The sequence below is a fragment of the Aspergillus luchuensis genome, chromosome 3 (genome assembly GCF_016861625.1).
Source record: "Aspergillus luchuensis IFO 4308 DNA, chromosome 3, nearly complete sequence".
NCBI classification, from domain to species: Eukaryota; Fungi; Ascomycota; class Eurotiomycetes; order Eurotiales; family Aspergillaceae; genus Aspergillus; species Aspergillus luchuensis.
The window spans coordinates 381,764-396,396 of NC_054851.1; the positions used below are offsets into that span (position 1 = coordinate 381,764).

Sequence of the window (14,633 nt, forward strand, 5' to 3'; positions counted from 1 at the left end):
TACCCCTATTGCAATTAATGGAACACGATGTTTGGGATGGATGGATTTGCCCCGGAACACACGACCGATGATAATTGCAGTTAAGATTTCCCCTGTCTCAGACTGACTTCCCAGGGTCTGCGGGTCTTGGCCCCGAGGCTGATTGGTTTTCGGGGCACGTCTGGCAACGCCGCTGCTTCTAATTTTACCGGCTCTCGCCTGCACAGCCAATGGTTTCCCATCTTACTGGTGGACCATCAGGGTCCAGGGCCCTCAGGGTCCAACTTTCTCTGCGCCAGGCATCCATCGCAATTCATCCTCGGTCATTAGTGCTGTGTAGTGCTGGGTAGTACTGTGTAGTAGAGATCACTAGTCTCGGAGCACTACTGGTAGTCCACAAGTCACTAGACTGCTTGGAGGTTGGCACACCGTGAACCACCCAGCTTTAGAGTTCGCAGGTTCGTTGGACTGGCCAGCGTGCTATATTGCCCGTTTGGATGCAGGGCTGTGAATTGAAACTGCGGCTCTATCCGTGATTGCTGGCTGTGAGAAAGACTCCACCTCCTCAGGCCTCCATCATCATGGCGTCCTGCTCTTCTTTCCCCATCTCTCTCCTCTTTTTCTTTCTCCCCCTCCTCCTCTCCTTCCCTCCTCTCTTCTTGAAGAACCCTTCATTCCCTTCCTTCTCTTTTGACGCCTTCTTCCATCATTCCGGGCTCCCATCCCGGTCACGCCATCTCCGTCCCTCCACCCTTCAATGGGTGTGCTCTTAGTCCGTGGTGCCATGCGGTCCGTCTGCTGAGATACTGTGACTTTCCTGCTGCACCATGAAGCTCTTCAATCCCCTCCGCCGCTGTGGCCCTGCCCTACAGCGTCTGCGTACATCTCCTGGCGAGTTCTTCGACTACACATGGGAGTTCACACGCCGATATTTCTTCACTGTCTCCTTCATCGCACTTTTTGGCGCCAAATTGTTGCATCTTTACGCTCACATCCATTCTCTCCCTCCTCCTAAATTCTTCCTCTGGGGCTCGACCTTTTTCTTCCAGGATGTAATTCTCACCCTCCTCATCCGCTTTTTCACTCAGAAATTTCACTGGCGCACTGTTGCACTTTTATCAGCTTTGGTGATTGTACCATTTAGGTAGGCTGTGCACATACCAGAAATTGCCTCTCAATCACTGACCAATCTAGTTTAATCATGTCCGGAATGACCGCCGCAAATACCTCCTTTTACATCGTCACCGGTGCCGAAATTCACTGGCGACAAGCCAAAACCTTCCACCGCGATGCCGCTGCCATGCGCACATTGTTGCAGGGACTGACAGGATTCCTGATCGTGGAAGGCATTCTGCTCACTGTAGCATGGTTTCTGTCTGCACCACTGCATCGCGTTGTTGGTGGCATCCTCACAATCCTCGGACAACCATTCAAATGTTTGTTCCGTTGTATGAGCCGGGTTCGTGCGTTCCGCCCGAGATCTGGATTGCCGGAACCCGAGATCTACGAGCAGATCGGCGTGGATGACTATCTCGACGATAAGAGTGACGATGGCTCTTCGATCCACCTTCTCGAGCCATATGGTGAAGTCGCACCTGCCACGAGACGGGGACACTCGATTCTGATCAAGCTGGCCGTCTGGGTGCCATTCCTCAGCTTGGTCTTGCTGCGCGTGGTTCGACCCTGGGATCCCGCCTACATGTTCCTGTCAGAAGCCTTGCCAGTAGCACCCTTCATCGGTGGTCACCGACACTCCCCTGTCCGCGCTGGGGGGCTGCCCGGCGACTATGAGTGGTTGGAGGGTCGCACACTCTTAGACAAGGTACCCAAATGGGACTGGCTGCCCAAGGGAGGATTGCCTGGCTTCGAAGACTGGACCAGGACAGATGTGCCTCGGTTGCACTATAACCCCGGAAGTGATCCGCTGCATGTGCCTAACCTGCAGAACCCGGTGTTGGACTCCTTGCAGGAGGCCTTGTCCAGCGGCAACGTCAACATTAAACATGTTATTCTTATCAAGTTGGAGAGTACCCGGAGCGACGTCTTTCCCCTGCGCAAGGACGCTTTCATGTGGAACCGCATCGCCAAAACTTATTCAGATAAGAAAATCCCCGACGACGTTCAAAAGCTCGTCGCAAATCTTACCCGCACTTCCGAGTTCCTAACCGGCTTTGACGCGGGATTCGGTCACGACAACGAGCATGATTACGGCCGACGGTCATATGGCGGCATCAGTGCCCGCAACGCTTTTACCACGGGCACCTACACCCTGAAGAGTCTTGTCGGGACGGTATGCGGAGTGACGCCACTAGTCGCCGACTTTAACCGCGAATACAACCATCACATCTATCAGCCGTGCATGCCGCATATCCTGGATGCATTGAACCACCAGGATGATGTGGATACTAACCGCACCACTGATCAATCCGACTACCGCACCTGGCCATGGCATTCGGCATGGATGCAGTCCGTCACCGAGGGCTATGATAATCAGGACAAGCTCACCCCGAAATTGGGCTTCCATGACGTCGTGACCAAAGAGTCTTTGGAACAGGCAAATGCCACGCATTCGGCCTCCTCGTCGAAGGAGGTCAACTATTATGGATACCCTGATATGGTACTGGGCGACTACGTGCGCGATGCGCTCGACGATGCGGAACACAACCACCGCCGGCTGTTCCTAACGCATCTGACGGGCACAACGCACCACCCGTGGGGAATGCCCGACAACGCATACGAGGAGATGGTATCATCGAAAAATACCAATTCCAATGAGGATATCAACAAATACCTGAACACGATTGGATACATCGACGACTGGCTGCAGGAGATCATCGACATTCTGACCGAGAAGGGCGTTATCAACGAGACATTGCTCGTCATGGCTGGTGATCAGTAAGTTGTTCTCCATCATACCATGAGTCGCATACTAACCGGGACAGTGGTCTCTCCCTTCCGAATGATGGAGGTGTCACTCCATACGATAACCCCCACATCGGCAGCTTCCACATTCCAATGGTGTTTGCTCATCCTCATCTTCCATCCATTGAAGTCAACACCCCAGTCATCACTCAACAAGTGGTCCCTACCATTCTGGACCTGCTGATCCAGTCGTCCTCGCTGGGGCCCAACAGCACCCACACTGCGCAGGATCTGCTTTCCATTTACGAAGGCCAGTCGATGATCCGCGAGCTCGTCCCGGAAATGGACGGCCGCCAGAACTGGCAATTCACCGTCATGAATACTGGTGGTTCATGGCTGGCAGTGCGGTCCGCTGCCCATCCCGAATACCGACTGGTGATTCCCCTAGTCGACGACGTCGAGTGGCGGTTCACGAACGTCGAGCAGGATCCGGAAGAGCAGCACCCGGTGACGGAATTCAACCTGGTTGATTTGGCCAAGAGGCTGGAGAAGGAACACGGCAGTGATGCGGTGGATTGGGTGCGTGATGCCGCCCATGTGGCAGAGTGGTGGGTGATGGAGAACTGGCATTTGTACCAATATCATCCTAAACATTAGGATGTTACGACCTACGCGAGGATCAGTTGAAGTCAAACATTTGTACATAGTCTTGGATGATATCATGATATCAGACATTTGCAGCATTTGGCGTTTATGCTATATTTCACTGGCGCGCTACTTTACCCATACAATCTTTCTCGAGATTAACTTAACCCTTTGTTATGCACCTTGCAGTCTCCTATTGACAGCGATTACCTAGAATGTCGTTACTAAGATCAATATAAAGCCTAGTTCCTCGGCGCCCAGATCTTGATCTACCGTAGGGCCAGATGGAGATGTTTGCAGATCGTTATTCAGTGTTGGTTTGACTTGGCAGTCTTGGTCACCACATTATCTGAACCCCCAATTGGACCGTAGATAGGACTGCAATTCAGCATATATACGCATATGCTGTACTCGGATATGGTCATCTCAGGATACATCCAACAGTTCACCGCTTCTACTTCATAACAGCACTTGTATGCCTCAGGCATCAAATTATCACGTGCCTCCGATAGCGGCCCCTGAACCAAACCTCCACCTCATCCAAGCCAGGGATATCATCATCTCCGAAGCTTATCAGTCCATTGCGGCGCCACACGATAAGCTATCCAGGAACACCGTCGGCCTACCTATCACCATGTGTGCTCTACACACTAGCTTCATCCTTCGCGCAGCCTTCACCAGCTAGCTGGATGATGGTGCATGATTCACCATGAGTCATGCAACAGTAACCATGCATCCATCAACATGATGGTCAAAATATCCTCAACATCATGAGGATACGTACTACTACTATATAAATCACAATGACAGCCATAATCACCATGGCCTACATACTCCCAGCGAACCGCTCCCACCCACCCTAACCCATGACCACGACGTCCACAACACCAACAATGACGACCACCTCCAACCTCCCACCTCCGCTCCCCTCAACCAGCATACTCAACCTCCTCAGCAACCTCTCCCTCCCCCCACCAACAACCATAACCCCCCTCCCCGTCTCCGCGGCCTTCCACACAATCTACCTCATCCAGTACTCCCCCTCCGCCGCCGCATCCGCCACGCCCCCGATCCGCGCCCGCGCAGACCCCTCCGACGGGAGCATCACCCTAGTGCTGCGCATCTCGGGGACCCAAATCCCCCGGATAAAGACCCTCAACGAAGTGGGTGTAATGACCTGGGTGCGACGGAACACTTCCATCCCCGTTCCCGCGGTGATTGCCTACTCGGCGAGTCGGGACAATCCCCTCGGGTATGAGTTTACCTTGTTGGAGCGGGTGCCGGGTGTGTCTGTTGCGGAGGTGTATGAGGGTCTTGATGAGGGGAGGAAGAGGAGGTTGGTGGAGCAGGTGGCGGGGTTTGTGACGGAGTTGCATGGTAAGCCCTGGACGGGGGGGTATGTGGGTGGACTGCAATTAGCAGCCTGTGGTGGTGATGATGGGGAGGAGGAGGAGGAGGGGATGGAGATAGTGCGTGGACCGCCTATTGAGGAGACGTATTGGCAGACGCAGGATGTGGAGACATATTGGGCTGGAATGGGTGAAACGCTGGAAACGCTGAATCCGTTCAAGAGTGATGGGTATGCGAGTTACACGGAGTATAATATTGCGTGTTTGGAGCGGTATATCCATGCCATTAGCATTCATCCATCATTATCGACACATAGGGATTTAATCCCCCGGTTGGAGCAGTTCATCTCAGTTATTGGGTCTGATGACAAGTTGACTGATGTGCCTTATGTGTTGGCTCACAAAGACCTTCATTTCGCCAACATCATGTGCGATCCATCGTCTCCCGAATGTCCCATCACCGGCATCCTGGACTGGGAGTTCGCGAGCGTGGTGCCGGCGCCGCGATGGAATCCGGTGCGGGCGTTCCTGTGGAACTATCGGTATGGGGTGGAGGATAAGGCAGAGAGGGATCGGTTGGAGGGGGTGTTTGAGGAGGTGTGTAAGAGTAGGGGGCAGGGGTGGGTGTTGGAAGGGATGAAGTTGAGTAAGAGGCAGGAGGGGATGCAGAGGGTGGTGAATCATGTTAGGGCTATTGTGGAGGTGGGTGTGAAGGGGGCGGGGGAGGAAAAGGAGGGGAAGGTGAGGGGGTGGAGCGAGATAGTGGAGGAGGGATTGAAGTTATTCAATGTGTGAGTAGTCATGGGATGTGTGTATACTACTTATGTACCTCTAGCAGCTCAAAATTGAATGTACATGCATTAACACATCATATACAACCCTCCATAATACATATACAGTAAGTATAATCACAACTTCGCCTCCCTCTCCAACTTCTTCAACTCCCTCCTCAAAATCTTCCCGGACGGATTCCTCGGAATACTCTCCACAAACCTCACACCCCCCCTCAACCTCTTATATCCAATAACCCTCTTCTCCACGAACTCCACGATCTCCCTCTCCAACCCCTCACCCCCCTTCCCAACAACATCCCCCTTAACAACAACATAAGCCCTCGGCAACTCACTCCCCGCCAACCCACTCTTCACCCCAACAACCCCAACATCCTTCACAGCCGGATGCCCCAGAACAATCCCCTCCAACTCGGCCGGCGCGACCTGGAACCCATTATACTTGATCAACTCCTTAACGCGATCGGTGATATAAAAGTTCCCTGCATCATCCTCGTACCCCACATCCCCAGTCTTGTAGTATCCGTCTTCGGAGAAGGATTCCTTATTCGCGGTGGGGTTGTTCAGATACCCGAGAAAGACGTTAGGGCCCTTCACCCAGAGTTCTTTCTCTTTGTTATCTCCGTCGTGAATGGGATGGTATTTGGCTGTCATGTTGGGGATAAGTCGCCCGACGGAGCCGGGGTGGGTGTGGGCTTCCGACCAGGTCTATCTTTTGTTAACATTGTGGTGTGATGTGATGGGGGGAAAGAGTGGGAATGTACCTGAAAATGAACAGCCGGCGCACACTCGCTCATCCCGTATGCCTGACGAACCACAAGACCCAACTTCTGCTTCGCAGCGTGGATCAAATCCACAGCAAGTGGTGCCGCAGCAGATACCACCATGCGCAAGGAAGAAAGGTCGTAGTTCTTAGTGGCAGCGTTGGAGACCAGCTCCAGAATGACGGGGGGCACGACGTAGGCGTACGTGATGCGATGGCGCTGGATGGTATCGCAGAACGAGGGGAATTGGAAGCGCGGGAGGACGTACATGGGTACGCCGGTGTAGACTGTGTAGTTGAGGAGGAAGCCGATTCCTATGACCCAATTAATCAGTATATTGGCGGGAGGGGGAAGTGGGAGGGTGAGGAGAGGGAATACCGTAAATATGGAAGAATGGCAGAATGCCCAGAATGCGATCTTGGTTCCAGACCAGCTGGCCCTGCTCGGCAACGGCACTTTGCACCATGTTCGCGACCATGTTGCGGTGCGAGAGCATCACGCCCTTAGGTAGGCCGGTCGTTCCGGAGGAGTAGACCAGGAAAGAGAGGTCTTTTTCGGGGTTCTGGATCGGGGGACGGTGCGGTGCGACGTAGTCTGTGTCTTTGATAGTCGCCCATAGTGGATCTAGTTGATCGAGAAGGATGACACGGTCGCGGGAGAGGCCGGCACGGTCAATGGCTTCGTATACGATTGGGGCTTGCGCGGTGGTAGTGACGATGGCTTTGGCGGCTGCATCGATCAACGGATGGCGCAGTTCTTCAGCGCGATAGCTGGGATTGACCGGGCAGACGACACCGCCGATGGCCAGAGTACCCCAGATCAGCGGGGGCAGGTCAATGGCATTAGGGGCGAAGACGACGAGCACGTCGCCGGGTTGCCAGGACCATTTGGATTGGAGGTGGTGGCCGAAGTGGAGGGCGCGTTGGCGGATTTGTTGGAAGGAGAGGCTGCGGTTGGAGAGGGGGTCTACGAAGAGGGCTGTATGGGATTAGAATTGTTGATATCTGGCATGATGCGATAGTGGAGAACGTACGGTGGGAGAGTGGATACGGGCGATCTGAACGCTCGAAGAGAAACGACCAGAGGTCGGTGGAGGGGATCTCCACGTCGGGGAAGGGAGATACGGAGATGGTAGCCATTGCGTAGCACAAGTCGAAGTTAGATGAAATGAATTGGGGCAGGGGACTGAAGGAATAATAAATATTGGACTAGTTTGATTAAGCCCGGGGCTGTCATGCAAGAAAGTGGATCATATAGCTTCACGGGCCATCTCTTTGTTGCCTTCACAACGGAAATGAAAGCCGGCAGACTGCACTCACAGCAGTTCCTTTCCCTTTCTACTGATCGGGATTACTTCTCCGTTATCAATTCATTATTTCCAATGATGGAATCACAATTGGCCTGGCCACATACTCTGTAGTATGGGCAGCGTGGTGATGTGCATGCACCGAGGCGACGGCATGATCGGGCCGAGGTGATGCTGGGATGACTTGCTATCGCCGGGCCATCCGAGTGATCGTCAATACGAGATCATCCTATCACAGTGTATGTAGGCTAACACAGCAGCAGTTCATCTGCAGCTTATCTTCAGGTCGCGTTTAATATACTCCGACCAGCCGAGCTGAGTCCGTGGCGAAGGCTCACTATCCTGCCATTGTCGGTCCAGGATCAATGCTGTTGACCAACCCTAACAATCTGCAGGACAGACCAGTGCAGTCTTTATTGCATGGTGAAGTAAACAGCATCCAGTAAAATGCAATCTTCGATGCAATATCCATGCATTGTCCACTTCCTCATATGGCACGATCTGCGGTCTTTGGATTTCAATTAGGATTCAATGAATTGTTCTGTCTGTATTATCGCCAGATCATCGGTCCACCTCAGCCGCATTTTCACATGCAACGTCAGCCGCAGTCCCCATCCACAGACCAGATCTGACGCTCGACAATTGGATTGATTTGATCAGACTAACCATGGTCTTGCATAACGTGAGCTAACTAGTGTAGCTCAAACAATTAATGCATCCCCGAGACATAGCCAGTGTGTAACGGGCAAGTTGTTGCACCTTCCCGTGTGGTGAGGGCCGTAGCTCAGTATTCACCATGTGACTTTGTCTTCATCTGAGACTATTGTCTGATCAGACTAACAAATGGAAATTGTCTTCTATTCTCAAATCATTGGCAGATAGACGAACGGGTCTATGGTCCGGGTATATCTGCTCTCTCGGATATTATAAGCGGGCATTGTGAACAGTATGCACATTGATGACGTGCTCAGCACGAAATTATAAGGATCCTATGGATTGTGCTTTTATATACATTAAATCGCCTCCCATTAGTCGTCGAGTCATCCAATTTTTTTCCAAGTACTCTATGCATTGTTGGCGCACGAAAAGCTGGACCGGGACGAGTCGTCGTGGATTGCCTTGCCGGACGCGTACAGACCGAGACCGCACTACACAATTAGCATGCGTTCACCCAGAATAAAGAAGAAGGTAAAACTTACCATAGCGCCACCAATGGCAAAGATGAGCATGTTGATGATAGTGAGAGCACACTTCTTCGGGCTCGACCACCACTGGCCGTAGTTCATGTGCAACCAGTAGGCACCCGGCAGACCGAAACTAAACCAACTGGCAAACAGCGAACTAATCAGACTGACCAGGTTGCTGAAAGAGGGGATACCCTCGCCGATGATCCAAGCAATCACCCAGCAGGTCACGCCAATACCGATCCAGGATCCCACAGAGACCCAGTCGTTCTTGTGCATACGTCCCGACTTGCGGAAGATGCGCACATAGATGTACTTGAGACCAACATGTCCGTTGACCACACCAGCACCAATAATCTATACACATCAGAAGTAATCCTCGAACACAAAGAGGGGTGGACTCACAGTAGGAATGGCCATGCCGTAAGCCACCTTCTTCAAGACAGGGCCAGCCGATCCCAGAGCGGGCGAGTCAACTCCGTTACCCACATAGTAGTAGATGACGATAGCGGCGGTGACGTAGAGGGAAATTTCGAAGCCCTGCAGCAGACACAGCGCCTTGGGGAAGTCCTTGGGTTCCTCCATCTCGGCGATCAGACCGAAGAAGGCGACGTGGGCGCAGTAAGCAAACATGATCTGGGTCACACCACTGAATGCCGTGTACAGGTTGGTCTCGGTGGTGATGCTGATGTTCTGACCGCCCTTGTACTGCACACCGACACCAATCATGGTGATCATAACCGCAGAGAAGATACTCAGGAAGGCTAATTCATTAGCTTCGCCCTGCACAAACGGGGAAAGTAAACCTACAGGCAGTGGAGATGTAGGTCAAGTTCTTGATGGTTCGGGGCAGCGAGAGAACCAGACAGATGATGAACGCGACGATACTGAACACGATGGAGCAGGTGCCGTGGTCGGTAATGGTGTTCATCATGACAGTAAAAGTGACGATATGGCTACCCATGATGAAGATAGAGAAGAGGATCTGGCCCAGACCGAACAACTCCCGACCGAAAGTGCCCATGAGGATCTCTCCCGCATCGGCAAGGTTGTGGATGTAAGGGTGGCGTTCACGGAATTGACCAATGACATAACCAGTGTAAAGGGCGAGGATACCAAGACCGATGATGAGAATGAGAGAACTGCACTGGTTAGCCGCAGCGCAGAAGCATCGAGGCGCTGACTTACGGAACAAGACCCAGGGCCGTCATAGTAGCCGGAAGAGACAAGACACCGAGCGACACGGATTCAGCAATCATGACTAGGCTGGTTAGTATCTCGCAATTTGCAGTTATCGTCCTGGTCACATACACATTCCGCATTGCCTAGTGCCATTAGCTTGTTGTCTATCACAACGCGCGACAGAAGTACTTACCACCACTTCAAGGTCTTGTACTTGACCTCCGCATTAGCTTCATCGCCAAAGGCGTCCACCTCGGGCGCACCATCGATCGCCTTGAGGTCCTCCACGTCCTCATCCTTCTCCCGCTGGCTCTTGGGCTCAACCGCATCGGGCGGAGGGGCAACGCCGTCCAAACGCATCGTGACTAGAAATGGGAGCTGTGTCTAGTTGCAGATAGACGCAAGTAGCAGCAGCAGTAGCAGCAGCAGCTAAAGTGCCGATGAACGTGAAACTGATACTAAAAAATTCTCACGAGTGGGTCGATGACGATCTGGTCCTCCGCTGGCTGAGCCTCTGCAGGATGAGCTGCCGGCCACACAAAGGTCGAGGTTGAACACGGAGGAAGACGAAAGGCCAGATGAGAGAAGGAAAGGAAGAAGGAAGGAAGAACCAGAAGATAGAAAGGTAGGTAGATACCCTGCCACGTTGAGTCGCGGTTACTACATCGGGGGGGAGCGCGGGCGTGGCTTGTCCGTTGAGAGGCCGAGGGCCGTGCCCACCCGCTAATTGCATCTGCATCTAGCTTTTTCTCCTCATACAATTTTTTCTTATCAGCAGCATACATAGTTAGCCAGTATCGAAAAAAAGAAAAAGGGAAGATCCTGGTGTTCCTGCCCCACAGGCCAGCAGTTTCTTTTAGTGTATTTTTAGCTGGGCGAGCCAATGAGGCAAAAGAGAGGTTAAAATTAAGTAACAGAAAGGCTCCCGCCCCGCCCAACCCTGCCGCGCCCCGACGATAGCCGCGTCTCCGCTGGACGCTGATTGGTGCGGTGACCCTGGCCCTGGTCGGCTCGGTGGGATTCCAATTGTGCTTCTAGAAAGCATTGTTACATCTGCTTGCCACTTATCGCTTTTTTCCGCCTTTCATGACTGCCACAAATGACTGATCATTAGCTCATAGTTTGCTCGTCAGCTAATCGCTCGCTTCTGATTGATGGACACTGCTTTCCTACTTGCATCTCGGTCTGCTTTCAAAGCGAAATCCCCGCGGCAATGCTCCACCCGCTGCAGGCCATCCGCCTTGCCACCCACTGCCTGCTCGTTTCTCCGGATATTGTTTGCGGGTTAGCGTCTGTTTCAACGACGACGGAGAACCGAGTTATCCGGGTGCCCAGGAATTGTGCCGCGTATTGCTAGGCTGCATATCAGGCAGGTACCGGTGTGTTTGGGTCCGAAGACAGCACACCACGTCTATCGTCGATGCTTTCCAGAAGAGCTTAAAGTTAAAAGTAGCAGTCCATGATAGCTTGGACGTAGTACTTTCCAATGAGAGTTCAAAATTCACAAAGTATATGCTCCGCAGCGTTTCATTGGCAATGTGCTTGTTTCAATTGGCATAGCAGCTGCGGCCAACCGCTGTCATATACATATATTGTTCTCCACACATATTAGTAGTAGTACTGTCTTGGGAGTAGTGGGCAACGATAGAAGAGCACTACTGGTGGCACTATATTGAGAACTATCTCTTAAGAAAACTTGGAATTAGCAGATTGCAGATCTGTAGTCTATTATTCTTGCCCTGACAGAACTATATATCTTTCTTGGCCATCTGGACCCTGTACTCTGGGACAATTTATATCTCCATTGAGACAGAGATTATCTTCAGGTTTGCTACATACTTTCGCAGAATTTATTCCTGTCTTTTTCTCTAAAAACTGTAGTATCATTTCATGTTACTTCTCCCACAGGTCAGAGACCAATCCATTACTTAGTTATCTCATTAACGTGACATACACATTAAAGGATGCTACCACTAGCTGTAGTATTGAGGTACAGCTCAGAGTATTCAGTGGCATGACATGCTGGCTTTCGCTGGCCTCTACCTACACTGCATGTATCCGCTGCGACCTCACCGCGCAGTATACCCTCCATCAACAGGAATCACAGCTCCCGTCATCCAGTTGGCATCCTCACTCGCCAGCGTCACGGCCACCCGCGCAATGTCATCCGGCAACCCAGGCCCATTAAAGGGATGTCGTCGGATCAAGTCCTCCGCGGCGTGCATATACTCCGTCGTTTCTTGATAGATGGCTGTCCTGGTATCTACATGCCTTGTCAGTCATAACCCACGACTATCCCTACACAAAGAGGCTTGAAAACTAAGTGAGAATACTTACAACCCGGACAAATAGCATTCGCATGGATGCGATCGCGCGCATAGTCCAACGCTACCTGACGCGTGAGATTACTCACAGCCCCTTTGGAGGCACAGTAAGATGCTGTCACAGCTTAGCATCATCATCAATATTGTTCCGTCTACCTCGATTCAACCTACGATTTTCCGTCGCGGCCACGATCCCAAGAATGGATGACAAGTTGATGATCCATCCCCGATCGCCAGATGGATGCGGATCCTGCTTCAACATCTGCGTGATGGCATACTTACTACCCAGAAAGACCGAGCGAGTGTTAATCCGCATGGTGGTATCGAACAGTTCATTGGTGGTTTCGTGAATGCGAGCTGGGGTACGGGATTCCAGGGAGACGCCTGCATTATTGACCATACTACATATACATTGTCAAGTCATCATTTTCCATGAGATAGAATCCTGGGGTCATGTCACACATACATATCTAACCGACCAAACTGCTGTGCAGTCTTCAGCACCGCATTTTCCATCTGTGATGCATCTCCCGCATCAGTTTGGAGGAAGAAGGCCTGTCCTCCCTTTTGGCTGATCGCATCGTGGGTAGTAATGTCCAGTTCATTCGGCACCGGCGAGCGTGCAGTCGGAGTGATGTCCGCACAGACAACCTTGGCTCCTTCCCGAGCATAACGCAAGGCGATGGCCCGTCCAATACCCGAGGACGAGCCAGTGATGAGAGCAACCTTGTTGAGAAGACGCATGATGTTACAGACTCTAGGGGGAGTATAGCTCGCAGCTAAGAGGAAAGGGATCAACCTGATATACCGATTACTCCTGGGTCCTCGTATCGAGGGACAGACATTGTCGGCCGATACGAGCTTGATGCATTCGTATTCCTGCAGCTGTTTAGTGGTCAATAGTGGATTCTGCTGCATGATACTGAGGGGGATTGACCTGTTGTTGGGAGTTGTGCGGGGTAGAGGCGGTCGATGCGAACCAGACAAAGAGATATCATCCCTTGCGGTCAATTGAGTTGCACAGCAGCAGCTCTCTCGGAGCATATCCGATGCTATGAATGAACAACAAATACTGCAGCTGTATGTACCCCGCCTGCTGTTCCTCTGGTGTACACTGTCAGAGCGTTCAATACTACGACTACAATGTCCAGAACAACATACTAGAAGTGAACAACATACTAGAAGTTGAATTAACAGAGCAGCAAGACAGTGCTGTGTGAATAGTATAACGATTTGAGAGATCCTCGTCCAGTAAGTCACCGCTGCGACCGCCGTCTGTTGCCAATGTCCCTCAGAAGGGAGGACGGCGTATACTCCAAGCGATTTCAAGACCCAGTCTAGAGATAAGGTAGCAACATTAATCGCGACCAGGCCACTGCCAGAGATGCATGGTGGATGTATCCAGGGCCTTGTCGCCACCAAGAGCAAAACCCGAGGCAGAGCATGTCATCAAGATATTAACCAGCATGCAAATGATAAAGGTCTCTCGCACATAACACAAAGATAAGAAAGGTCAAACCTCCAGCCAGCTAATTAGCTATCATACCCACCGACCAACAGCATCCCTACAATGCCAAGATACCCACATACATACAAGCATAGCCACACACCAGCCTCTCCCAAACCACACATCATCACGATTCATGTCAAAATTCCTATTAGCTCACAAAAAATAGAAAACAAGAAAGAAGCAAAACACAAAAACTCAAATTCGGCGATATCCGCCAGGGATGATCGTAGACCTAATTAGGATGTGGGCTGTGCAGGAATGTTAGGGTGCAACGTGTCATAAAATGAGCAAAGCCACCCCCTCCTTCAGAGGGGGAGACAGACATGCCAGATGCAAAGTTTAACCAACGGAAAAGGATTGAGAGCCTCATTGATTCATTGTGAATGGCATGGCATTCCCATCGATTCAGACATTCATTCATGGTCGGAGGGTATTTTCCACGGGGGCATTCTCGGGGCATAAAGGAGCAAGATCTTGTCAAGCAGAGATTTGTGCAATGCGTATGTTGATGGATAGATATGTTAGTGGTGTAGTACAAGGAAGAATGTTCACAAACCTTCATGACAGAAATCCGGGATGGCCAATCTAGGTAGGAGTATTCGATCCAATGGTTTTGTTTCCAGCTTCAATTGATTCGAATGAGTGTATATACACATTGGCAAGGCTTCAACAGCAGTAGCCATAGCCACCGCCACGGCGGCGCTCCCGTGCTGAAGATAGGTTAATAGAGGTGGGCT

General features: G+C 51.6%; 5 protein-coding genes across 5 annotated transcripts; 2 read left to right on the top strand and 3 right to left on the bottom strand.

Annotated features, from left to right (window-relative positions):
- Window positions 1-806: 806 nt before the first annotated feature.
- On the top strand, window positions 807-3,498 carry AKAW2_30133S (sulfatase domain protein; the record flags this gene model as incomplete). The annotated part of the gene is made up of 3 exons (XM_041686613.1): window positions 807-1,123; window positions 1,174-2,874; window positions 2,922-3,498. The coding sequence occupies 3 exons, from the start codon at window positions 807-809 to the stop codon at window positions 3,496-3,498; spliced, it is 2,595 nt and encodes an 864-aa protein (XP_041540580.1).
- Window positions 3,499-4,352: 854 nt separating this feature from the next.
- On the top strand, window positions 4,353-5,630 carry AKAW2_30134S (aminoglycoside phosphotransferase family protein; the record flags this gene model as incomplete). The annotated part of the gene is made up of 1 exon (XM_041686614.1): window positions 4,353-5,630. The coding sequence occupies one exon, from the start codon at window positions 4,353-4,355 to the stop codon at window positions 5,628-5,630; it is 1,278 nt and encodes a 425-aa protein (XP_041540581.1).
- Window positions 5,631-5,743: 113 nt separating this feature from the next.
- Window positions 5,744-7,529, bottom strand: AKAW2_30135A (uncharacterized protein; the record flags this gene model as incomplete). Its single annotated transcript, XM_041686615.1, has 4 exons — window positions 5,744-6,334; window positions 6,391-6,704; window positions 6,769-7,368; window positions 7,424-7,529. The coding sequence occupies 4 exons, from the start codon at window positions 7,527-7,529 to the stop codon at window positions 5,744-5,746; spliced, it is 1,611 nt and encodes a 536-aa protein (XP_041540582.1).
- Window positions 7,530-8,760: 1,231 nt separating this feature from the next.
- AKAW2_30136A (putative amino acid transporter) lies at window positions 8,761-10,422 on the bottom strand (the record flags this gene model as incomplete). The annotated part of the gene is made up of 7 exons (XM_041686616.1): window positions 8,761-8,844; window positions 8,896-9,237; window positions 9,286-9,644; window positions 9,691-10,022; window positions 10,069-10,141; window positions 10,192-10,205; window positions 10,256-10,422. 7 exons carry the CDS (start codon window positions 10,420-10,422, stop codon window positions 8,761-8,763), a joined length of 1,371 nt encoding a protein of 456 aa, XP_041540583.1.
- Window positions 10,423-12,131: 1,709 nt separating this feature from the next.
- AKAW2_30137A (SDR family NAD(P)-dependent oxidoreductase) lies at window positions 12,132-13,130 on the bottom strand (the record flags this gene model as incomplete). The annotated part of the gene is made up of 4 exons (XM_041686617.1): window positions 12,132-12,325; window positions 12,400-12,501; window positions 12,558-12,787; window positions 12,853-13,130. The coding sequence occupies 4 exons, from the start codon at window positions 13,128-13,130 to the stop codon at window positions 12,132-12,134; spliced, it is 804 nt and encodes a 267-aa protein (XP_041540584.1).
- Between the last annotated feature and the right edge of the window lie 1,503 nt (window positions 13,131-14,633).